The following is a 22,712-nucleotide window of genomic DNA, read 5'->3' on the forward strand; positions in this document are numbered from 1 at the left end:
GTGTAAATTATTTTGCTCTGAGACTTAAAAAATTACCTGTTGTGAATTAAATGGTGAACAAACTGTAGGTTCTTGTAAATGTAATTATGATGAAATCAGTGCCTAACTGCACGTCACTGATAATTATTATTATTGTTATTATAAAAGTCATCAAAAACTTAAGCAATTTCTTTCTAACATTGTCCTTTCAGAGAATAGACGTACAGTATCTTCACACTGGTAGAATATCTCGCAAAAAAGGAGTTTGGACCTCACCAACATGGCCGCCATGTTGCCTCAAAACGTCACATCCGGCTCTCGCTCGAAGGAACAACCGTTATGAAGCCTTCGCTTCCGGTTGTGCCTCCTTTTCGGCAGCGGCTATTTCCTCGCCAACATGCCAGTGAGTATCCGCCGCGCAGGAGAAACGGAATTCTGACTTTAACGAAGTGATGAAGGATCGAGACGCGGCTCGATGTTTACGTAATAAATTAGCGAATCATCCCGAGTGCTTTTTAGTCGCGTTCGTGGAGGTTTTGCGTCAGTTTTACACACATAAACGTGCTCGTTTGAGCGCATTGTGACACAAGATGGCGGCGCGCACACCGAAAAACATGGAGACAGCTCCACGGAAGACACCATAAGTCTGAAAACTAGCACCAGAATTACCGATTTTAACTCTATTGGCTTCAGTGGCTTTTGATATCTCACTCAAAACCAATAAGGAATTGCGCGTATTTAATGGAAACACGCAGGTAGCATTAGCTAGTTAGCTAATCATGTAGGCCGGTCCAGAAGCCTGACGTGAACAAACGCAGCATTTCTTTTAGCAAGTGAGGAGTTGACGATGATTCCACTGCAGTCCGGTTTTTCATATATATTAATATGCTTACTTATTACTCCTGATGTCAGCATTTAATTATTTGCTCATCTTGTATTTCTTTCCAAATCCAGCTCGCAAAAGACTTGTTGCACCCATCTCCTGAGGAGGAGAAGAGGAGGCACAAGAAGAAGCGTCTCGTCCAGAGTCCGAACTCTTACTTTATGGATGTGAAATGTCCAGGTACCACTCTTCCTCGCTCATCGGTTACACCTGGAATGCAGATGTTGTTGTCTGATGTTGGTGTTCTCTCCGGCGCCACCCCCCGCCCCCCATCTTTTCTAGGATGCTACAAGATCACCACGGTGTTCAGCCATGCCCAGACGGTCGTGCTGTGCGTTGGCTGTTCGACGGTCTTGTGTCAGCCCACCGGAGGCAAAGCCCGTCTCACAGAGGGTCAGTATTCACCCCCCATGATGGTGAAAATTCACGTGTGTGAAATAGGCTCTCAAGGATGGATAGTTTTATTAAGATCACTGATTTTGGAACATCCGCTCAGAGAGAGCTTTGATTAGAACTCAGCTGCCACCTATGCTAACTTATTATGCTAACAAGCCCTGGATCTGCACTGCTAAGTGACTGGACTTCCTCGTCAGTGGTCTTCCAACCTCATTCCAGTGCCAGATTAACCTCAGTTTGCAGAAGGGTTCAGCTAGACCACTGGCTCCCCCCTTTCGAAGGCTGAGGACAAAACCCGATCCCGTTGGCGCTACTGTCGCTACTTCCCTAGCGCTGTTAGCGCAAGTCAGACTAACTGTTAGCATCGATGCATCGAAGCCTAACTTGTTGTCGTCTCCCCCCTGCAGGCTGCTCTTTCAGGAGGAAGCAGCACTAGCTGTTTTACCCAGAATTCAACGGGAGAGGAGGGACTGGACCGGTCGATGTCAGCGTCCTCCGCCCTCCCCAGGACGGCGCCGGACCTCAGCCCCCGATCAGAGACGAGACCCCACAAACGGAACGGAACGGCGGTTGGATTCGTACGGTTCACATGTCGACCAATCGGCTGCAGCTGTAACTCCGCCCTCCAGCCCGCCTCTCTTTAATAAATATGGTTTGGCTAAAAGAATGCTTCGTGTGGTTTTTCTTTACACATTTACACATTTTAAAACAAAAAAGTTGGAATCTCAATTTATTACAAAAGCTACAGGTTAGTTAAATTATATTACAATAAACAGAACAATCAATGTTTGGGGGGCGGGGTTATTACCTGTGTAAGGTAATTCAATCAAATGAAGAGATTCCATGAAACTGGCAGGAAGAACAAAACACCCCATAAAATGTTCCTTAAGAACCAGATCCAGGAGTTTCAACGTGTTTTTTTTAGTTTATTTTATAACCGGTTACAGGATTTGAACTCGTTATAATTTAAGTGCGACTTGAGAGAGTAATCAGATTACTTTCTCCAGTATGCAGCTGGACTATAAAAAGAAAAAGTCTCGGGCTAACTGGACTAAACCAATGGAAGTTAAAACGCCAAAAGAAAAAACAAGTTTCCCTTCCTCGACCAATCGCTGCTGCTCCCGTCGTATAAGCGTTCTGATTGGTTACAGCAGGAGAACCTCGTGTTGATGTTTGTCCCTCTGTATTTAAATCAGCCTTTACATTTCTGCAGTGTGATTGGCCGTCAGCTCTTCTTAAATATTCTAGATGGGACCTCCTCCTCTAGGTGGCCCCGCCGGCCCCCTCCCTCTCCCTCAGCAGGTGTCGGATGGAGGAGTTCTGAGTGGACAGGGTGCTGGACAGCAGCGGCATTAGGCTCCGGAACCCCTCCCTCAGCTCCTCCACGTGCTTCTCCAGGCTGTGGATGTGGGTGTCCAGCTCCCCCCGGCAGCCCTGGACCTCAGACAGGACGTCGTACATCAGGTTCTGCATCTGGACCCCCGGGGGTGTGGGTTTGGTGGTGCGTTCAGGTTCACGTTGACGCAGACAAGAGAAGGGAACGATTTGACACCAGAGAATGTGAAAACGCTCGCTCGGCTTCGGTTCTGTCGGGGTGTGGTTGTCATGACGACGCGTTCACTTGCCTCTCTCACCTTTTGGAGGTCGACCAGAGTGTGAGCCTGGTCTGCCAGGATCCTCTTCTCCATCTTGACGCGCCGCAGCCTGAGGAGGCAGGCATTCATCTGGAGTGTGTTATCTTACATGTAGGAGTCGTTAGATAACCACAGAACTGTTTTTGTCTGATTTATAGAGAGTTATAAAGGATATTTGACACCATTTATTTAAATAAAATAAGAAAACAAGGCCTTTAAAGTGCGGTGGCGATGCGTTCAGGCGCGTCTTACTGGTGGATGGCCAGCAGCAGCTTCCTCTGGTGCGAGCGGACTCTGGTGTGGTCTCTCTCTCTGGACAGCTTGGTGTGTTTGTAGATCAGCCACGTTTCTCTCAACACGTTGGCTGCAGCGATTTTTGTCTGGTGAACAAAATCCAGAGATTCAGATTAAAAAAGTAGAGACGTGATGTCACATCCTGTCCTAAAGCAGGCAGGGTGAGACAGTAACTGAACTAACTAGGTTTTGAATTCATTATTTTTTGAACTACCTAACTACCTCATAACTAACTAACTAACTAACTAACTAACTAACTAACTAACTAACTAACTAACTAACTAAGTTTTAAACAAACTAGGCTCTAAACTTGATTTGGAACTGATCTAACTATGGTTTAAAATAACTACATTTTGAACTAACTAACTAACTAACTAACCCACTACATTTTAAATAAACTAGGCTCTAAACTAACTAGGTTTTAAACTACAGTAACTATTTAGGTTTTTAAACTAGGTTTTCAACTAACTAGTTTTTGAACCAACTAACTAACTAAGTAACTAGGTTTTAAACAAACTAGGCTCTAAACTTGATTTGGAAATTTTTTTAAAACTAACTAACTATGGTTTAAAATAACTAGATTTTGAACTAACTTTCTATCCCACTGGGTTTTAAATAAACTAGGCTCTGAACTAACTAGGTTATAAACTAACTAGTTTTTTAACTAACTAGGTTTTTAATTATTATTTAACATAAACAGTGTATTTATGTTATTATTATTTATTGTTATTATTTATTGTTTATGTTTACCCTGTTTATGTTTACCCTGTATGTTCACACTTTTTACTCTGGTCCGTGTGCGTTCAGTCGGGGACTAATAAAGTTTTTTGAATTGAATGGTGACCCGCTGTGTGGAGCCGGTGTGCCGCTCCTCACCCTCTTGGAGATGTGTGAGTCCATCATGAAGTTGTGAACGTGTTTCTCCGCTCTGGTCAGCTCCAGCTTCCTGGCGACGACGGCCACCACCAGGACGGTGCACCCGGCTCCCTGTGGGGGAAACGTGGGGGGGGGGGTGCGTTCACAGTGGGAATCTGAACCCCATCCGACTGAGAAGGAAACATTCCCCCCCTCCCATTCCCACCATGATCCCCGTGAGGAGGCAGATGCTGCGGCCGCAGTAGGTGTGAGGAACCACGTCTCCGTAACCGATGGACAGGAAGGTGACGGAGATCATCCACAAGGCCTCCATGTAGTTGCTGCTCAGGTCGCGGTAGTTGTGGTGTCTGCAGGAAGAGAAAGCAGTAGATTTTTTAAATGTAGTTTTTAAATGTAATTTTAATTAAATTTAAATGTAATTAAATTAAAATTAATTAAAATTGATTTTAATTTTAAAAAATGTAATTTAATTTTAATAGTTGATTTATTTGTCATTTAATTCAAATTAAATTAAAATTATTTTTTTACTAAAAATTTTAAATTTCATTTAATAGAAATTTTAATTTAATTAAAATTAATTATTTCTTTAATTTTAATATTTTTTAAACTAAATTAAAATTAAATAAAAAAATTTCCTTAATTTTTCAAAATCACTTTTGTTGTTTTACTTGACCTTTCTTCAACTTATTTGACAGCTAAAATGCTAACAACTGATTTTTCTTCAATACATTTTGCATTAAAGTATTTTCTGCATTATAAGGCGCACCTGATTATAAGGCGCACCTAAATGAACAGGCCATTCTAAAATTGTTCGTATATTAGGTGCACTGGATTATAAGGCACACTGTCAGGTTTTGAGAAAATTAAAGGCTTTTATGTGTGCCTAAGGCACCAAACTTCCAAGAAAAGCTGTCACAATCGCGGATAAATCGAGGCGAGACGATGTTAAATCATGCAGGAATCCTCCAGTCTGTTACCATGGAAACACTATCTGTTTATCTATGTCAACAGCCCACACCTTTCGCAAACGTGCAAGCCCCACGCTGCGACGATCCACAGGGAGACGCTGAATATCATCAGGACCGTCCCCGGGTAGGTGGTCATCAGCGTCTTCCCCACAAAGCGGGTGTTGAAGTGTATCTGGAGATCACAAAGCAGAGCGCTGACGTCATCGTTCTGACCGTCGCAAGCCAGATTATTTAGGATGGTACCTGTCGGATTAGGATTACATAATGCAGAGGAGATGAGGGATGAGAAACGCTTGTTCTCAATCTGGCTGGAAACACGGGTTTGGCGTTGGCGGAGGGGGGACAGAGGTCGTTTTCGTCACTCTTAAATAGCATGTACGGGGAGGAGGGGGGAGGAGGATTAGCCGGGTGGATATTAAGCAGAGGGGGAGCTAGCAGATCATGTGACACCACTAGGAATTATGGGAGTGAAACTGTGATAGTCACACCTCCAGGTTCACACCTCTACAGACCTCTCGGCCCACCTAGACGTGAAACATAAACACATGTGTATGAAATGTTGGAAGAGGAAGCCCCCCAGTCCAGATTCACGTTTGAAACGGACCGGCCCCCCCCACCTTGTTGAGCGCTCCGATGCTGCGGGACGCCGTGTCGGTGAAGAGGCGGCTGTGCAGCATCATGGCGCGGCCCAGCAGGTAGAGGCGGAGGAACATGGGCAGCGCCAGGACGATCTCCAGCTCCGTCTCCGACAGCGTCAGCCGGGCGGCGCTGTGCTGGAACGTCTGCTGGAAGTACTGCAGGAGCCCCACCGGGTACGGGTGGATGGCCGCCGCCGCCAGCTCCACGGCCACCAACGCCATGCGCTCCGTCGTCATGGCGATACGCCAGTCCTCGGCGCCGATGTCGTGGACGTAGAGCTGGGAAGAAGTGTGTGTCACGTGAGTCGGGTAAGACATCTGGTCCGTGGAGTTAGCGGAGCGTGAACCTGTTGCCGTGGTTACGATGGGATGCTCACCTGCACCTCGCAGCAGTGGTACGCCACGATGAGCCCCAGCAGGACGACGGTGGACAACGTGATGACCGACTTGAGGGCGAGGGAGTAGACGGAGCTCTGAAGACGGGAACACAAACGTGACATCACTGCTACAGGCCTGGTGGCCCCGTCGTCATGACAACGCACTACCCTATCAAAAAAAGGTCATCATCCGCGACCCTCGCGGACTTTATAATCCGGCACACACTTAGATAATCCATTTGCGTGAGATAATGACGGCATCTCAGCATCGACGGACGTTTTATCCGTCTTTCCGTGACAGGAAGTGACAAAACAAGCGACTGCCCCCCCACCCCTACCCCCACCCCTTGTTTTCCTGACCTTGCTGTAGACGCTCCAGGACAGCTCCGTCTCCATCACCATCATCACCACCCCGAATATCCCTACCGCCACGGCGCAGTCGTTCAGACGCTGCCTCCTCAGGAACAGCGCCCTCCGGTGGACCAGGCGCCACCCGATGTTGTGGGTCTTCCAGTGTCGGTCGTACTTTCCGTCTGTTTTTTCCTGCGGTCCCACCTCAGACCCGGGGCGGGGCCTGGGGCCGGGACGCTGTACCCCAGGAAGGAGGCCCTTGGCTTCGGACAGGTCCCTGCGGTACGGGGGCTTCTCCTGCTGGGGCGGGGGGTCGTCGTCGTCTTTGCTGGTGACGATGATCTCCGGTAGACTCTGACAGTCTCGCATCTCAAAGGAGAGCTCGTCTGGCCGGCGGTGACCTCTGACCCCCACGTCCCTGATGTCCAGCTGAGACCTGCTGAGGCTATTGAAGGGGGACCTGCAGGGGGACTTGGGGATGTCGGTGAAGGAGGTGACTCTCTCCTGGAGTCGTTGAGGTCCTGAGGTCTTGGCTTTGCTCTGGTGGTTCCGCTCCTTGTGGGTCGGGTTCTGCCGGCTCCCCCCTGACCTTTTATCGCTTTTCTTCTCTTTGCCTTTGTCCCCCCTCCTTTTGGAGCGAGGCGAAGGCTGGACGTAGAGGTGGCCGTTGTATAACGGTGTGGGGGTCATGGTCGGAGTCCGGTCCAGCCACACCGTCGGACTGACAGACGTCTGGAGATTCTGGTGGATCCCGCAGTGGGGAGGGCAGGCCTGAGCTGGAGGGGCCATCCGAAGGGGCAAGAGGGGCCGCTGGTCCTCCAGCCCGTCCCCGTCCACCACCGATAGATTCATGGAGGAGGGGGGGGGGCTCTTCTGAACAGAGGAAGCGAGAGACAAGGTCATTGAACGCAACTGAGAAAGTTGGAGATAAAACTTCTTGATTTGTTTATTTCTGTTTTTTGGGTGTTTTTGGATTAAAAGATTTGAAGACAGGGGATAAATTGTTCTAAAACTGATTTATAAGCTTAAAAAAATGCAAAATTTTGTGAATTTATTTCCAGAGATCTTCTCATTCCTACCTTTTCTGTCTAGACTGAAGATAAAACGATTGGTTTTCTTGGTCTTCTTACGATCCTGAAGGTCAAATCTGCCTGAGATCCTCTCAAGAACGTCCTACTGGAGGTGGAACCTGAACGCGACGCCTTCATGGAGAAGATACATGGAATTTATCCAACGTGAAGCCAGTTCAGCGCGACCTGATGCTGATGGTCCAGCCGTCCTCGTTCTGCATGTAGAAACGCCCCAGCGTTCCATCAGGAGCTGCATCAGCATCACGGAGCCCCTCCCATACATTCAAGCAGAGGTCGCGACCTCGTCCGGCGTATGACGACACAGGAGGTAAATACTCAGGACGTTTTGAGGCATTTATTCCCTTATTTGTCCGTGTTTCCTGCTCCGCCGTCGTCCATCAACGCCGCGTCTTTCTTAAAGCTGGAGGGGCTTAAAGTTGCAGATGTTGCATGTTTTTTTTTTTAGGCAAGATTGGCAGACTTCCTCCTCTGTGCTCGTGTGTGTGTGCGTGTGTGTGTGTGTGTGTGCGTGTGTGTGTGTGCGTGTGTGTGTGGACATCTGCTTGAAAACAACCCAATCTAGACTTAAATAGTCGCCTAAGAAACATCCTTTTTCTTCTCTTCCCTGAACTTTTATTCTGAAATAAATGTAATCCTCAAAGGAGAATAAAGATCCTCCATATCAATGCAGCAGATTAGGATGACAGATTAATCAAGCCGGACGCTTATGAGCTTATGAAATATCAAATATGTCACCAAACAATATTGCAGGGAGCCGGCTGGAGTATTAAGCATTAAAGTCATGACAATGACATTGGGCATCATCCGGTTTTCTAAATCCTGGCGACAGATGGAGCGACAGATAATAGAGCTTCCTCTGGATGGAAGGACCCGAGGGGGGGGGGGCGCAGGCATTATCTAATCTGAAGACATGTATCTAAAGACTGGGTGGAGATGGAGGTTGTCCTCAGATGTTCCTCCAGATGTGATACAGGATCATTACGTTAAATGTTCTCCGTCTGGGTTTGTTTTCTTATGTCTGAGCCTTTCTATGCAGATGACTGGATGCTAACTCGTCGCACCGCAGCGTTAGAGGCCACAAATGTTCCTGTCATGATGTTGTCATTTCAAACGGCGGCGCTGGACGAGGAGACGCACGTCTGCAGACGCTCCAAATTAATCCAAGCCTCCAGCCAGAAGCTCGTAAATCTGGAGTGCCGTAACCGCTAGCTAAGTCTGTCAATTTGTCTTGTGTCCGTGGCCGGTGGCCAGCGCGTCTTCAATTACTCTCCTCTCTTGCAAATCATCCTTTGGCTGTTAAGAAACTGAAATTAATCGGTGATATTTTGGAGTTCACTAATTGCTTTGGCTGGGGAACGACAAATCTCCTGCGCGCCCTCGAACCCTCGCCGAGCGCCGGCTCGTCTTCTAAATCGGGATATTGTTTGGTTTAAGGCGGTCTCTTGGGATGAAAAGATAAAGATGCCCCTTGAGGTATAGGGGGGGGGGGGCAACTGGCAGTAAATAAGATTTGAAGGTTAAAAGGCCACGATTAGTGTGAAAGGTTTATTATTCTGACAAACGTGCTCATTGTCGCTGGTTGAAGAGAGAAAAGCGTTCAAGCATTTCGTCGCGTGACCGACACCCCCATTCAGACCCCGCCCCTTGGGGAAGGGAACGCTCATATTTGGTCGACCAAGTTTTTCCTGTTGGATGCCCTCCATCCTGCTACCTGTTTCTGTCCGTGCGTGGGACCGGCCTGCAGTCGACGCTTGTCTGTGGCCCCCGTGGGGCCCCAGACGCCGGGACGTACACAATATATGGAATTTTTTTTAAAATGCAGTAATTCCGGTTTTAATTCTGAGTCATGAAGAAGCGAAACGCTGTGTCACCGACGGCAACGAGAGGGGAGTCAGAGTGATGGCCGCCACCGCTGTCCAATTAGCATCACAATCAGGAAGAAGTGAATTATGATGCAAATAGCATCTGAGCTACAATTAGCATCTCTTTATGGCCCACATGAGGCCCCTGAGCCCCCGCTTTGTTTCTGCACGGCTTCCTAATCGGCCCCCTCTTCACGGCAGTACCTCTCATTAGCTCCTCATTTCTTTTGGCTCAGTGTCTTTTTCATTAATTAACCTTCACACACACACACACACACACACACACACACACACACGCACGCACACACGCACACACACACGCACACCATCCCCCTGTAATAAAAGCCACAGCCATGCGTGCAGCTATAAAACCAACCAGCAGATGTCGCCCTCACCTCGGCGCCTCCTATCTCTTCTGTTTAAAGAGGAATCCTAACGATTTTATTTATTTATTTATTTATTTATTTATTTATTTATTTATTTATTTATTTATTTCTTGCATGTTGGCGCTGTCTGGCTGCTCCTTGGCGCAGAACAGCGCACAGAGTCTCCCCTTCAGTCTTTCCAGCTGAATCCAGACTCATTTTACGCACGGGAATTAAACATGGATGTCTCAGCAGCAACAGGACGCCCCCCCCCCCCCACACACACACACACACACACTCCACGGCTCCAGCCGGTGACTGATCAGGCCTTCCTCACCTCAGAGGACCGGCTCCTCATCCTCACCAGGCCGCCGAGCGTGAATCTGGAGCCGGATGGAGGATGCGCACCGGGAGGCGTGACAGGCCGCCTGGGAGAGGGGCAATTCCAAAGGGCAGGAGAAGTAATAGGGTAATCTATTATACACCCCCCACACCACACACACACACACCCTACTCCCCCACACCCCACCCTCTAACAAGGCTTCTCGCTGCCTCTGCCCTTGCATCAGCATTTCGTGGACAAATGAGAAGTGGAGTTTAACTACGCGCACTTTCTCAATTAAACGGGAGTCCATTTGCTCATGCACGCGCAAGCACGTGACACACACACACACACACACACACACACACACACACACACACACACACACACACACACACACACACACACACACACACACTCGTGGAACCAGCTGTCCTTTATTTCTGACATCTATATTTTTCCTCTCATCTTTTTAAGGTTTTTACGCACAAACGGAGCTCGTTTTGGATTTTTCATTTTTCTTCTCCGTTCTTTTCTCTTCATCCCATTAAATTCAATATTTTCCATTCATCTCTATTTGCGTTAAAAAAGAAAAAGAAAAAGTCGACTCCTCTTCTTCCTCCACCTCCTGCTCCATCTTCAGCCCTGTCACCCCCCCACCGGTGACATTCTTCTCCATTTTAGTCCCACCTCCCTGAGACGGAGAGAGAGAAAGGGAGCTCTCTCTCTCTTTCACACACACACACACACACACACACACACACACACACACACACACACACACACACACACACACACACACACACACACACACACACACACACACACACACACACACACACACACACACACACGCTCCCCCCTTCTGATGCCAACTGGATGCAGACCACAGATTTTCCAGCAGCTTCCTGAGTCGGTCCTCCCTCTCCTCTCCTCTCCTCCTGTCCTCTCCTCTCCCCCCTCCTCTTCCTCCTCCTCCTCCTCCTCCATCACCCACCAGAGCTTCTCCTTCTCTGCCTCCTCGTTTTGTCTCCGGCTCCTCGCCCCCCCCCCAGGATGTGGTGCTCGGCTCTGCTGGTCTCTGGGTTCTCGGCTCTGATCCACGGTGAGTTCCGCTGCTTCAGCTTCAGCTTCAGCTTCAGCTTCAGCTTCCATCGTTTCTGCAGCAGCGATTCAGCCTCAAAGTGATTCTACAGTCAGTCAGGAATCAGATGTCGCTGATGCTGGATTGAAAGTACAGAAGGGGGGGGGGGTGTGCATGTGGTTCACCTGTTTGCTTGTTTGTTTGCCTCTCTGGGGGTGTTTTTTTTTGCATTCTTATTACCCGTGGGTGGATTGACATCTAGTGCAAAAAAACCAAACCCCCGTTTGCATCAGGAGCAGACGCTGGATCTACAAAAGCTGACAGATGATGACAAGGCTAAGGGGGTAGGATGGATGGGGGGGGTTGGGGGTCCGCTTGTCTACCCAGCTAGACGCTTTTCTGCTTGTTTGCCTATCTATAAGACTCCCCCCCCCCCAAAAAAAAAGAAAGAGGAGAGAAGAGGAAGTTGGGATGTGAAGAAACTGATTTTACGGGCTTATATAACACCGCCTGACTCGAATGCATTCAAATGCGAGGCCCCAGTTTGCTTTTTTTTTTAATTACCTCAATATTTTGCCAACGGGTCATTAAAGCCTCGATCTAAGAATTTAATTCTTAGCATTCGCTTTGCAGGAACAGAAGAGGAAGGACTTTTTTTTTTTCTTTTCTTTTTTTTAAGAGCGTAATGGAGCTTCAATTTGTTCCCAAACGTTTGACGCGAATGATTCTGAACATCTCCAACCTCATTTTACAAGAATTACTGCCCCCGATAAGGTTTTCCAGCCATTTCTAATTAGATCTCCAGTCGAGCACAGACAGTTCTGTTCACTCCCACTCCATATTTTCTCCCGCTGGTCGACTTTCTTTCTGTATTTCTGAAGGTATTATAAAATATTTCATTCAGACCGAAGAGCTTACTCGTCTCATCCATATTTCATATGCAAAAAGCTAAAAAAAAAAAAAGTCGAGATAAGCATGAATAATGTTGATGAAAGATCAGTTCTCATTTCTGCTGGTTTCATCATTACGTCTGTGCCGTTTCCTCCACCTCTCCTCTTCTGGATGGATTTATAGATAAAGGACGTCGGCTCCTGAACGTTAAACCTCCTGTTTGATCAGCTGATCTTCACATGTTTTTCTCCCCTTTGCTTATTTTTCCTCTCATCTTATTCCTTGAAGTCTTCTTTTTATATATTTTTTATTTATTTATCAGAATGTGTGTCGGCTTAACCGATTTAAAGCTCAGGATGTTCAGGAAAATCTACGTTTAATCTGTTACTACCTCTTTATGAGGGCATAAACGTGCAAATATTAACGAAAAATGCAAAACCAGAAGGAAAAAATAAAAATATTTACAATATTCATCCAGATTTACTCAAAAAAAATGTTCCTACGGAAGCAGGACAAACAAAATAATCAAATAATTTCCAATATTTCTGGATTATGTGTGCAATCAGTCAATCAACTCTTGTCGTTGCCATGGAAATGCATTCATCCCCGTCCGGCTGTAGTCTCCCTGCAGGGCCCCCACCAGAGGAGCCTCCTGAAGAACCTGCTGAAGGACTACAACCGGATGGAGCGGCCGGTGGGAAACGACTCGCACCCCCTCACCGTCGTCTTCACCCTCAGCCTGATCCAGATTATGGACGTGGTACGAGTCAACTTTAATCCCAAATTTAAGGGATTATTTGAGGATTTTTAGGAGAAAATGGGAACATTTTACTAAAATAATTCCACATTTTCGTTGACTTCTGCTCCCGCCCTGAAGGATGAGAAGAACCAGGTTCTGACCACCAACATCTGGCTCCGGATGGTAAGAACCAACCAGGATCTTTCACCAACCTGGAGGGGTTTCTCCTTTGAGGGGGCGGGGGGTTCAGATCCGTGTGTGTGTGTGTTTAAGAGCTGGTTCGACCACTACCTCCAGTGGAACCAGAGCGAACATCCCGGCGTGAAGAACCTGCGTTTCACCACCGATCAGGTGTGGACGCCGGACATCCTGCTCTACAACAGGTAAGACACGCCCCCAAACCTCCTTCACCTTCCTCTTCCTCACTCCTGATGCTTCAAAAAGCACCCCCACCCCCCCACCCACGTCTGTCCTTCCTCACCCTCAGTGCAGACGACGACTTCGACTCCACCTTTAAGGTCAACGTCCTGGTGAACTCCAGCGGATTCGCCGAGTACCTGCCTCCAGGTGAGGCTGTCCCTCCTCTTCCTCATCCCCGAATCGTCGCTGTCTTCATCTCCTTTTTAGTGCAGAATTACACCCCCACCACCACCCCCACCACCCCTCACTTATTTCACGAGCGTAAAACCAAACCAAAGGCGACACCTGTGCAGGTACGTCCACCAGATCCCCCACCTGGATGAGATTTAAAGCCTTTCTGTCTCAGCAGCCGTTTTTATTAATAGTCTGCTGCAGGATGTGAGTTCCTGGGATTTGAATCGGAGCCAATTAGAGGAAGGAGAGATGAGACGGCTGCTGAGGAGGAGGAGGAGGAGGAGGAAGAGGAAAAAACAACAACCCTGGATGCAATTTTTCAGATGTTGGTTTTTGTTTTTTTTCTGCTTTTGTGTGAAAATGAAAGGCAACAGGTTTGTGGGTGGTTGTTAATTCAAAACAGGCGTGAAGAAAAGCCTGGTAGCCGCGGGGGGGTGATGATGCACGCTTACATTTATCCATAAATCAAGAGTTAAGCTTTCCGCTGACTGACATTTAGAAATTTTTTGCTGCAGAATGAGCGAAAAACGGCTGCAGAAAAATGTTTCTTCAAGCATCGAGGAGCAAAAGATCACGCAATTAAAAGCTGCGATTATATCCTCATGATTCCCATGGAAACGCTTCTGAGACCTCAATGTCCGACTTCATCGGAGCGAATAGAAAAAGGAATAAAAAGTTTACATCCGCTGCTTCATTCTTCTCCCTTTATTGAGCCTCCTCACCGCCTGGCGCTTCTCTAAACTCTCCTTTCATTCAGGCTGATTTGCATGTCAAACGCTTCACACACACACACACACACACACACACACACACACACACACACACACACACACACACACATGAATGTCTCTGCAGGATGGAGTTCATTCTATTCCTTGCGTTTCTTGCACGGCGCCCCGTATTTACTTTGCATAATAAACCAGCTCCTAATCTGATGCTGCGGCGTCTATTCTGGGATGTGCTGCAGCATCTTTTTGCAGATCCTTCATCTTCTCATCCCTTTTTGTGTTGTTGTTTCTTTTTTTTTTTCCCATCAGGCATCTTCATGAGCACCTGCAACGTGGACGTCCGCTGGTTCCCCTTCGACATCCAGAGGTGCGAGCTGAAGTTCGGCTCCTGGACGTACGACGGATGGCTGCTGGACCTCCAGATGAAGGACGCCGACATCTCGGGGTTCATGCCCAACGGAGAGTGGGACCTGATCGGTGAGGGAGGAGACACCATCACCCGGCATCTCCATCCGGATCATCTCAAACTATCGCTTTTTCCAGGAGTTCCAGGAACCAGAAGCGAGGCCTTCTACGACTGCTGCAAGGAGCCGTACCCCGACGTGACCTTCGTGGTGACAATCCGGCGGCGGACGCTCTTCTACGCCCTCAACCTGCTCATCCCCTGCGTGCTGCTGTCCTCCATGACGCTGCTCATCTTCGTGCTGCCGGCCGACTCCGGGGAGAAGATCTCGCTGGGTGAGATAAAAACGATAGAAGAAACCGATGACGCTGCTCCAACAGAAGGAAAAAAAAAAAGATCAATAATCGAATAGATTAGGTCTGAAAAGGAAAGGTAGAGAATGGACCAATGGCGATGCAGCTTTGAAATTTAAAAAACAGCAACATGAACGTCAGGATGAAGAGGAAAGAAGTTTGAATCAGTTGTTTTCTGTTTTTGGTGGATTTACCGATCAACTGAATTGAAAAGTCAATAAACATATAAATAAATAGGATTGATGGGGTGTCGCAGAGGATTATGGGAAAGCACAGGGATGGCGGGGATGAAATGTAGGGGTGGAAAACAGAAAGGTGAACAGAGGAAGATGATTTAGGAAGGAAAGCGCAGAGGAAGAGGAGGAGGGGAGGACTGATGAAGAAGAAAAAAAGGAAATAAATTATAAAATAAAATAAAATAAAAGCTGGATGATGATCAAAGACCTCCGATTATCTGTCGTATAAATTAGTCGACTAATTGATTCGATTAATTAGATATTTAACGTAAAAGGTAATTAACGAAATGACTCCGAACGTTTAGATGAACTCTTGTGGCGAGTGTGTGTGTGTGTGTGTGTGTGTGTGTGTGTGTGTGTGTGTGTGTGTGTGTGTGTGTGTGTGTGTGTGTGTGTGTGTGTGTGTGTGTGTGTGAGTTTTCATGACTCAACATTTCTCAAGGCTGGCGAGCGCGGCCGATGAACCTATAGATGTGATTAAAGCAGGGCGATCGATCGGGTTAGAGAGACTCCACTGCCTTCCAGGAAGCGTTTAAAACGTGGAAACGGGACGGATTGTTGTTGTTGTTGTTGTTGTTGTTGTTGTTGTTGTTGTTGTTTAGATGTTTGTGTTGTTTACGACAACCCCACCTCCTCTCCGCTCAGGCATCACCGTCCTGCTGTCGCTGACCGTTTTCATGCTGCTTGTTGCGGAGATCATGCCGGCGACGTCCGACTCCGTTCCTCTCATAGGTAGGTGTTAGCGTCGGCGCGTTAGCATGCTAACAGGCTAATTGAGTAGGAGATGGTTGTTAGAATTCACAAAACGTCCAAAAACATTTTTTTTATGAGACAGAAAATGAAATATCAACTTCAAGGTGAGAGGGGAAGGGGAGGAGGCGGGATTCATCTTCTGGGTGCCATGGTTACAGCCAAGGACGTTTCCACAGTGGGTTTGTTCTGTTCTATTGGACTCACAGACGATTAAATGCAGCATTAGGAATTGAATCTGATTCTTTTTTAATGGTTATACCATTAAGGATAAATTAAATACACAAGTTAAAGCAGATCCAGGCAATCGTTGGCCCTGGGGCCACATCTGGCCCTTTGGACGTCCCTGTCCGGCCCACGTGGGACCAATCATAAATTACATAAATTAAATAATATAATTTCACGTCACCTAAAAAAAATATTTACAGGGTGTTTTAGTCTTCCGATTATCAGTACCGGCTACTCAAAATTTTTAATTTAGTGCATTTTACGATGGAAGAAAGTTCAGCAGAATTAAGTTCTGTTAACGTTGGCCACCCCTGATGTAAGTAAACATACTTTTGAAGTAAATTAAAAGTCAATGCTGTTTCAAAGTTGTGCAGCACTTGAGTAAATGTGTTTATATTCCACAAAATACGGATGGAGTTTATTTGAGCCATCTGTTCGCCTTAAAACTTAACAGGCTGGATTGATTGAGGGAACGCTGCTGGGAGGAGACAGATGTCGGGTATTTTCTGCGTCCAAAGCTACAAATCCAGCTCGTTTTGCAAGTTTTAAAGAAGTAAAGTTACAAAAAACCGCCAGTAAATAAAGTCCCACTCTGTTCCAGGTCAGTACTTCGCCAGCATCATGATCATCGTTGGGATGTCGGTCATCGCCACGGTGGTGGTTCTCCAGTACCACCACCACGACCCTAACGGGGGAAACATGCCCAAATGGGTGAGTCAGGAGCGTCTTCATCACCTCAAGCACCCCTCGTTCTACTTTCGTGGGTCACGGGGGTTGCTGGAGGCGATCTCAGCGGACTTACCTTGCAGGCATGAGGCTTGGAGATGTCGCCTCTTCCAGGATCAGAATATTTCATTCCACCTGAGCTCTGGATGCGCATCAAACCCAACCAGGAGCGCGTTTCAGCAGCGCCCCGGAGGCGTGGGCTTCTTTGACGTGACTCATTCCCGTTATTTTTAGCTGAAGTTCAATCTCTGCGTGAACGCTTTGTTCTGATACCGACAAGCCAGGAGAAACAGGTGTGTTTGTTCTAGTAGAAAAACCCCAACATTTATCTCTGTGTGCACAGACGCTGCATCTCCTGGTTTAACAAGTTGATAGATTGGGTTCAGATGAGCTGAACCAGAACCTGACTGGCGACCACGCTCGGAGGCTAATAATGGTGCAGCAATCTGGACATTAGCTTCTCATTAGAGATGATCAGATACCCCATCTGGACACTAAAAAGCTAATTTCATTTAGTGGAGAAGAGAAGAGCGGCGGGCTGATGGGAGAATACAGAGTGGGACAGATCAAGGTTTCAATTTGGGCCAACTTTCAAGACTCTAATCTTGTCTTTATCTTAAAACTGCCGTTAAGAGAGACATTACCGGCGGGTTGTTCCGGTCTCAACCGGTAATCTGATATTTATCTCCTTGGATCCACAGTGTGGATTTAATGCTGTTTTTAGCGCCGTCCTGTCTACTGGAGATGCGGTTGCCTCGGGGCTCTTTTACCCGGAGCCCCCCGTTGGGGATTTCCTGCTTCTACCGGCTGCGTTTTGAAAACGGTGCAGAATGACGTCAACCACCCAACGCTGAGCCGTTTCCCTTCCTTTACCCCACAGGTGCAGCTCGTCCTGCTCCAGTGGGTCGCCTGGTTCCTGCGCATGAAGCGTCCCGGAGAGAACGACAACCCCGAGCGACCGCCGTGCGCCCCCCACTTACGGCGATGCTCCTCGGGCTCCCACAGCGGAAGCATCCCCAACCCGCCTGACCACACCTTGCATCCCCTGCACCCGCAACACCTGGCCCCTCTCCACGCGGGGCACCCTCACCTCCACGCCCAGTCCAGCACCAACAACAACGGGAACCTGGTTTACATGGGCTTCCAGAGCATAGAGGACCCCCTTTCCGAACCTCCCCAGAGAAATAACGTCTCCACGGGTTCCCCAAGAGGAGCAGGAAGTCCTCCTCCTCACCTGCCGTCTCAGTTCTGCAGCTCGCCACCGCCTCCGACCCCCAACATGGACACCGGCTGCCCCAGCACCGTCTCCAGCGGGGGCGGCTTCGGAGTCGGGACCGGAGGTCTCGTAGGGTGCTCCGCTACCGGAATGGGAGACCCCCAGTTGCAGGCCATCCTGGAGGAGGTGCGCTACATGGCAGACCGATTACGAGAGCAGGACGAGGCGGAGAGCGTGGCCGACCAGTGGAAATTTGCGGGAGCCGTCATCGACCGCCTGTGTCTGGTGGCGTTCAGCGTTTTCAACATCATATGCACTATCTCCATCCTCATGTCCGCCCCCAACTTTGTGGAGGCGATTTCAAAAGACTTTGTGTGAATGCAAAGGGAAACTTTGAAGGAAATGTAGGATGAAGAATGGAGGTTTTTCCCAGAATTGAAGAAACACAGTTTACGACTCTGATTGTAGGGTGGTTTTCTAGAATATTACTAAGACTTTTTGAGTCAGAAAAGGAAAAAGAAAGATCCGTCCAGGCTGGAAGGGATAAGGGAAAGGGAAATAAAATGGACGTTCTGCTGTTAGGAAAATACTGCGTCATTTAAATAGATGTGAGGATGGAGAGAAGACTTTTAGAAAGACAGACAACAAAAGAGCGAAAGAAGAAGTGAAGGAAGGAGACTTGGTCCCTCGTGTCGTCTGAGAGGAGCTGAAGATCTCATCTATTATTCAATCACATCCGTCTAATGACCGTCACATTGGAAGACCTTGGACAATCTTTCAGACTAATAAGCTTTAAAAGATTACTTCCCCTCTCTGTTTGAAGACCACTTTAAAGTCCCTTATCTCTCCGAGATGATTGCCAATCTGCACCAATCAGCAGAGATCTGAAGCTCCTCGGCGGCGGCGGTGGCAGACCGGAAAACCGACTTAACCAGCATCGTTGGCGATGTTGGCACCGGAGACGCGAAGCCGTTTCATTGATTTTACTAGACCGGTGTTCCAAAGAGGACTTTCCTTCACTCGCTCCATGGATGTCAGCGGGTTCAACGGCAGCAACAAGAGCCGACTGGACCAAAGCTCAAAGGAGTCGCAACACTTTTGTACTCATGGCTGTTGAAAACCGTTCATGTTTTATTGTAAAGGTGCACAAGTTGTATAAATACTACATGTTATACTACAAGGTGGGTCGTCCAATGTTCTGAGATCGATGGTTCAATTCCCTCTCCCGCCCAGTGAAACACCTAGAGTTTGAGCTGACAGTGGTACGCCCTTGAGCAAGGCACCGTTCCCCTTACGAGTTGCTCCACAAAGGGGCTGCCCTCCACACTACCTCCCCCTGCATGCGTACAGACCCCTTGTGTGTGTGTGTGTGTGTGTGTGTGTGTGTGTGTGTGTGTGTGTGTGTGTGTGTGTGTGTGTGTGTGTGTGTGTGTGTGTTTGTGTGGGTGTGTGTATGTGTGTTTGTGTGGGTGTGTGTATGTGTATACTGTATACGTGTAAAAACATTTGGAGTTAAACAAAAGCAATTTTCCCTACGGGAATTATTCATAGATTTACTTATTTGATTTTTTTATTTTTTTTCACACACACACACACACACACACACACACACACACACACACACACACACACACACACACACAGAGTACTGCCATCACTAAAATATCTTATATAATATTCTGACATTTTTATTCACAGGCTTTCTGCTAAATGCCACAGACTTCAAACTAATGCCAACTGATATTTTAGCATCCAGTAGATGACGTACTAGAGCAAATGAAGCCTCATGAAGCTTCGAACCGCAGTGAACCGATGTAATATCCAAAATGGTCCTTAAAACACATAATAGATGAATTAATTTGCATTAATAGTTATAAATTATACAGAACTGAGGAGGAGGGGTTGCCATATATGTTAAATCGGAGTTTATTAGCTCTGTCTCTTTGTCAGTCTCTAAGTCTAAAGAGTGTTTGGCTGCTACCGACCCCCATCTGTTCCATTTGAGGTATTCTACATAATTTAAACCTCTCTGAATTCATCCTTATGGGTGACTTAACCTGGGACTTAACCTGGGACTGGTTCTCCTGGACCTCAGACTGTTTTAAAAGACTGTGTGACTCTTTTAACCTCGTTCAACTGGTCAAAGCACCAACAGGGCCAAATCCCGAGGCAGAAAATAAATCTACCTTGCTTCACTATGAATGACCTCATAAATTGTCCTTACCTGGTATATTCTGTAATGATGCTAGGCATCACCGTACAATTACCTGTTAGAAATACAAAAAAACCTCAGACGGTTGCGGGGATCGAACCCACAACCTCCTGAACCATAAAGAACCAACGCCCAACCAGCATCTTTAACCACTGAGCTACTCAGGTTGAACACTTCCAAGAAGAGGTGGAACACAACTCATTTCAGCAGCTCCTCCGCTTTCACCCTGTCCACCAGGAGGCGCTGTTTCCTGGCAACATCACCAGCTGGAGTTGATCAGTATTGATTAGTAAAGGTACTTTCAGTCAAACCAGAATCAGGAAACGTGTGTTTGGAGTTGAAGGAGAACTAGAACTAGAGATTTAAGTAATATTTTAAACTTTTTTCTTATTTTCATCACCGGAGTGCATTCTGGGACAGGACCACCTGTGGGAAGAAAACATCAAGAAGCAGCTTTAAAAACATTTCTGATCTGTAGATCTTTGTTTGTTAATTCACACGTAAAAATAAGTGACGTTTCTAAAGGGATTCGATCCAGCGACCACCTGCTCCACAGACTAACGTCTCTACCAGCTGAGCTGTGGTTGGTGCTGGGCCTCAACACCTCGTCAGACAGCAGACAGGTGAAACCTTTTCCTGCTGGCGCTCCTTCAGACAGCTCTTCCTCCGTCTGGTCGTCATTGCTCCTCAGCGCTGAAGATGGCTCAGTGGATAAAGACGGCGGATGCGATGCCAGGAGACGTTGGATCGAATCCAGACCTGGGCGACAGGTAGGACACCGAACTGCGTGTGTGGGCGGGGTCAAACAAAAACCAAGAAGCTTCAAAAAACTAACTAACAAACAAGTTCAAACAAAAGCGATTTCCGGGCATTTCCGTTGCGTATTTCCGAATTTCATCTGCGAATTTCATCTGCGAATTTCTGAATTTCATCTGCGAATTTCATCTGCGAATTTCTGAATTTCCATCAATTTCAACACGTTGGACTTCGAGGGAACAAAGAACACAAAAGGTAAGTGGGTTTCATTTTTGACTTTGTGTGACTTAATAATTTACACATTATAAATCCGGCCCTCTGTCTATTTTAGGTGTTGGGGTTATGTTAAGATTAGGTTGGGGTTGAGTTTAGTTTTGGGGTTAGGTTAGGTTTGAACCAGGGCTTTGAACCACAATGTTTTAACAATCGGTTTGTTCCGAACAGAAACGGAATTATAACGTTTCTGGTTTTGCGTTCCACCAATAAACTGACGTTCCTGAACCGGTTAGAACAAAAAAATAAAGTTCCTGAACCGGTTAATAACGTTCCTTTTAATATAAATATGTAGGTTCCGTATTTTCCGCACCATTAGACGCGCTTAAAGCCTTAATATGTCTCAAAATCCAACGCTGCTCCTTCTGACATGAAGCGTCTCCTGTGTTCACTGAGTTCACAAATCTGTAGAAATGTTTCTGTGTGACGTCAGGCAGCGCTCCTCCAGACCGACCATTGTCCACCGACAGAGGACGTATGACGTCACTACGCCGGCAGCGATGGACCAATCAGACGCGAGGCTCCGTCCGGCACACCTCCGGTAGGGACCGGTAAAGGGGGTACACCGGGACTGTACCGCAGGTATGCTGGTAACCACATCTGATTGGCTGAAGACCCCCGACGATGACGTCAGCGAAGAGACACGCTTACGACACAACACGTAAACTCCAGACTATCAGTTCCGGTTGTTCCGGTTCACGTAAAGAGACCGGGGGGGCTTTTTTTCCCGCTTCTCCATCTCTCTTGATCTGTGACTCCATGCCCCCCCCACACACACACCACCTCTTCTGTCAGAAACTCGTCCAGAGATTGAGCTCGGAGCTGGTCTTCATCCTGGAGGATTACCGGACAGACACCGGGAACCGGCCGCTCAGCGGTGGAGGAACTACCGAGATACTCAAGGCAGACCGGAGACATGCAGACATTTATCACAAAATAAAGACATAAAAACATTTAAAAAATAATGTCTGTGTATTTTTTAAATTTAAACACGTAGACAATGGTTTAGTGATCCGTTTGTGTCTGGAGTGTCTGAAAGGCTGAGGAGGATCTTTAACGAACACCAGGTCCCTGTGTATTTTAAGACGGGTAACACCCTCCGACAAAGACTGGTCCACCCAAAAGACCCCCCACCACGCCAAACAACCACTACACAGACGCATGGCTCAACACAGAAGAGCCAACACATCAGGACAGGACTCAGCAGTCTGCCCCCCCCCTCAGGGAAGAGGGACACTCATTTCAGGACACAGATGTTCAGATCTTGGACAGGGAAGATAAATGGTTTGAGAGAGGAGTGAAAGAGGCCATCCATGTCAAAGTGGAGAATCATCTCTGAACAGGGGGGGGGGGTGTCTGTGACGTCACCTTTCTCCCATTTATAATCATGTCCTTTCAAAACTCCCAAAAAGATTGTCTCAGCGGATTGACCCAGGTGACCCTCATTAGCATACAAAGGTGAAACTCGCATTTCAGCGACCCCCCTT

At 47.4% G+C, this 22,712-nt stretch overlaps 3 protein-coding genes and 1 non-coding gene across 10 annotated transcripts; 3 read left to right on the forward strand and 1 right to left on the reverse strand.

Moving 5' to 3' along the window:
- The first annotated feature begins 333 nt into the window (after positions 1 to 333).
- Positions 334 to 1,925, forward strand: rps27.1 (ribosomal protein S27, isoform 1). Its single transcript, XM_068333321.1, has 4 exons — positions 334 to 382; positions 934 to 1,042; positions 1,145 to 1,255; positions 1,666 to 1,925. The coding sequence occupies exons 1-4, from the start codon at positions 377 to 379 to the stop codon at positions 1,692 to 1,694; spliced, it is 255 nt and encodes an 84-aa protein (XP_068189422.1). The 5' UTR covers positions 334 to 376; the 3' UTR covers positions 1,695 to 1,925.
- LOC137607928 (small nucleolar RNA SNORA35) lies at positions 1,423 to 1,552 on the forward strand. The gene has a single exon (XR_011038090.1). It is a non-coding gene; the product is annotated as a small nucleolar RNA SNORA35 (small nucleolar RNA).
- A 166-nt stretch (positions 1,926 to 2,091) lies between the features above and the next one.
- LOC137607628 (small conductance calcium-activated potassium channel protein 1-like) lies at positions 2,092 to 7,732 on the reverse strand. Of its 2 annotated transcripts, none has more exons than XM_068333523.1 (10): positions 7,476 to 7,732; positions 6,406 to 7,266; positions 6,046 to 6,141; positions 5,648 to 5,947; positions 5,081 to 5,202; positions 4,268 to 4,409; positions 4,063 to 4,173; positions 3,145 to 3,272; positions 2,893 to 2,962; positions 2,092 to 2,731 (listed from the first exon to the last, which is right to left on the reverse strand). In XM_068333523.1, the coding sequence occupies exons 2-10, from the start codon at positions 7,246 to 7,248 to the stop codon at positions 2,522 to 2,524; spliced, it is 2,022 nt and encodes a 673-aa protein (XP_068189624.1). In that variant the 5' UTR covers positions 7,249 to 7,266; positions 7,476 to 7,732; the 3' UTR covers positions 2,092 to 2,521. The 2 variants fall into 2 exon arrangements, with proteins under 2 accessions (XP_068189624.1, XP_068189623.1); XM_068333522.1 differs by having other exon boundaries at positions 6,406 to 7,269.
- Positions 7,733 to 10,858: 3,126 nt separating this feature from the next.
- On the forward strand, positions 10,859 to 19,175 carry chrna11 (cholinergic receptor, nicotinic, alpha 11). 6 transcript variants are annotated; one of them, XM_068333529.1, is made up of 10 exons: positions 10,861 to 11,141; positions 12,632 to 12,771; positions 12,889 to 12,933; positions 13,024 to 13,133; positions 13,238 to 13,317; positions 14,382 to 14,549; positions 14,616 to 14,810; positions 15,710 to 15,796; positions 16,644 to 16,753; positions 17,649 to 19,174. In XM_068333529.1, the coding sequence occupies exons 1-10, from the start codon at positions 11,093 to 11,095 to the stop codon at positions 18,360 to 18,362; spliced, it is 1,698 nt and encodes a 565-aa protein (XP_068189630.1). In that variant the 5' UTR covers positions 10,861 to 11,092; the 3' UTR covers positions 18,363 to 19,174. The 6 variants fall into 6 exon arrangements, with proteins under 6 accessions (XP_068189628.1, XP_068189630.1, XP_068189627.1 ...); XM_068333528.1 differs by lacking the exon at positions 10,861 to 11,141 and having other exon boundaries at positions 12,376 to 12,771; XM_068333527.1 differs by having other exon boundaries at positions 10,859 to 11,141; positions 12,889 to 13,133; positions 14,382 to 14,810.
- Positions 19,176 to 22,712: the final 3,537 nt, after the last annotated feature.

Source organism: Antennarius striatus, chromosome 14, assembly GCF_040054535.1.
Source record: "Antennarius striatus isolate MH-2024 chromosome 14, ASM4005453v1, whole genome shotgun sequence".
NCBI classification, from domain to species: domain Eukaryota; kingdom Metazoa; phylum Chordata; class Actinopteri; order Lophiiformes; family Antennariidae; genus Antennarius; species Antennarius striatus.

Coding starts and splice junctions, on each gene's coding strand:
- rps27.1 (XM_068333321.1), top strand. Junction 1,043..1,144: donor TATGGATGTGAAATGTCCAG/GTACCACTCTTC, acceptor CATCTTTTCTAG/GATGCTACAAGATCACCACG. Junction 1,256..1,665: donor CAAAGCCCGTCTCACAGAGG/GTCAGTATTCAC, acceptor TCCCCCCTGCAG/GCTGCTCTTTCAGGAGGAAG.
- LOC137607628 (XM_068333523.1), bottom strand. CDS start 7,248: ATGAATCTATCGGTGGTGGACGGGGACGGGCTGGAGGACCAGCGGCCC. Junction 5,948..6,045: donor ACCACTGCTGCGAGGTGCAG/GTGAGCATCCCA, acceptor ACTTCTTCCCAG/CTCTACGTCCACGACATCGG. Junction 4,410..5,080: donor GGCTTGCACGTTTGCGAAAG/GTGTGGGCTGTT, acceptor CTCTTCCTGCAG/ACACCACAACTACCGCGACC.
- chrna11 (XM_068333524.1), top strand. CDS start 12,442: ATGCAAAACCAGAAGGAAAAAATAAAAATATTTACAATATTCATCCAG. Junction 15,797..16,643: donor CGACTCCGTTCCTCTCATAG/GTAGGTGTTAGC, acceptor ACTCTGTTCCAG/GTCAGTACTTCGCCAGCATC. Junction 16,754..17,648: donor GGGGAAACATGCCCAAATGG/GTGAGTCAGGAG, acceptor TTTACCCCACAG/GTGCAGCTCGTCCTGCTCCA.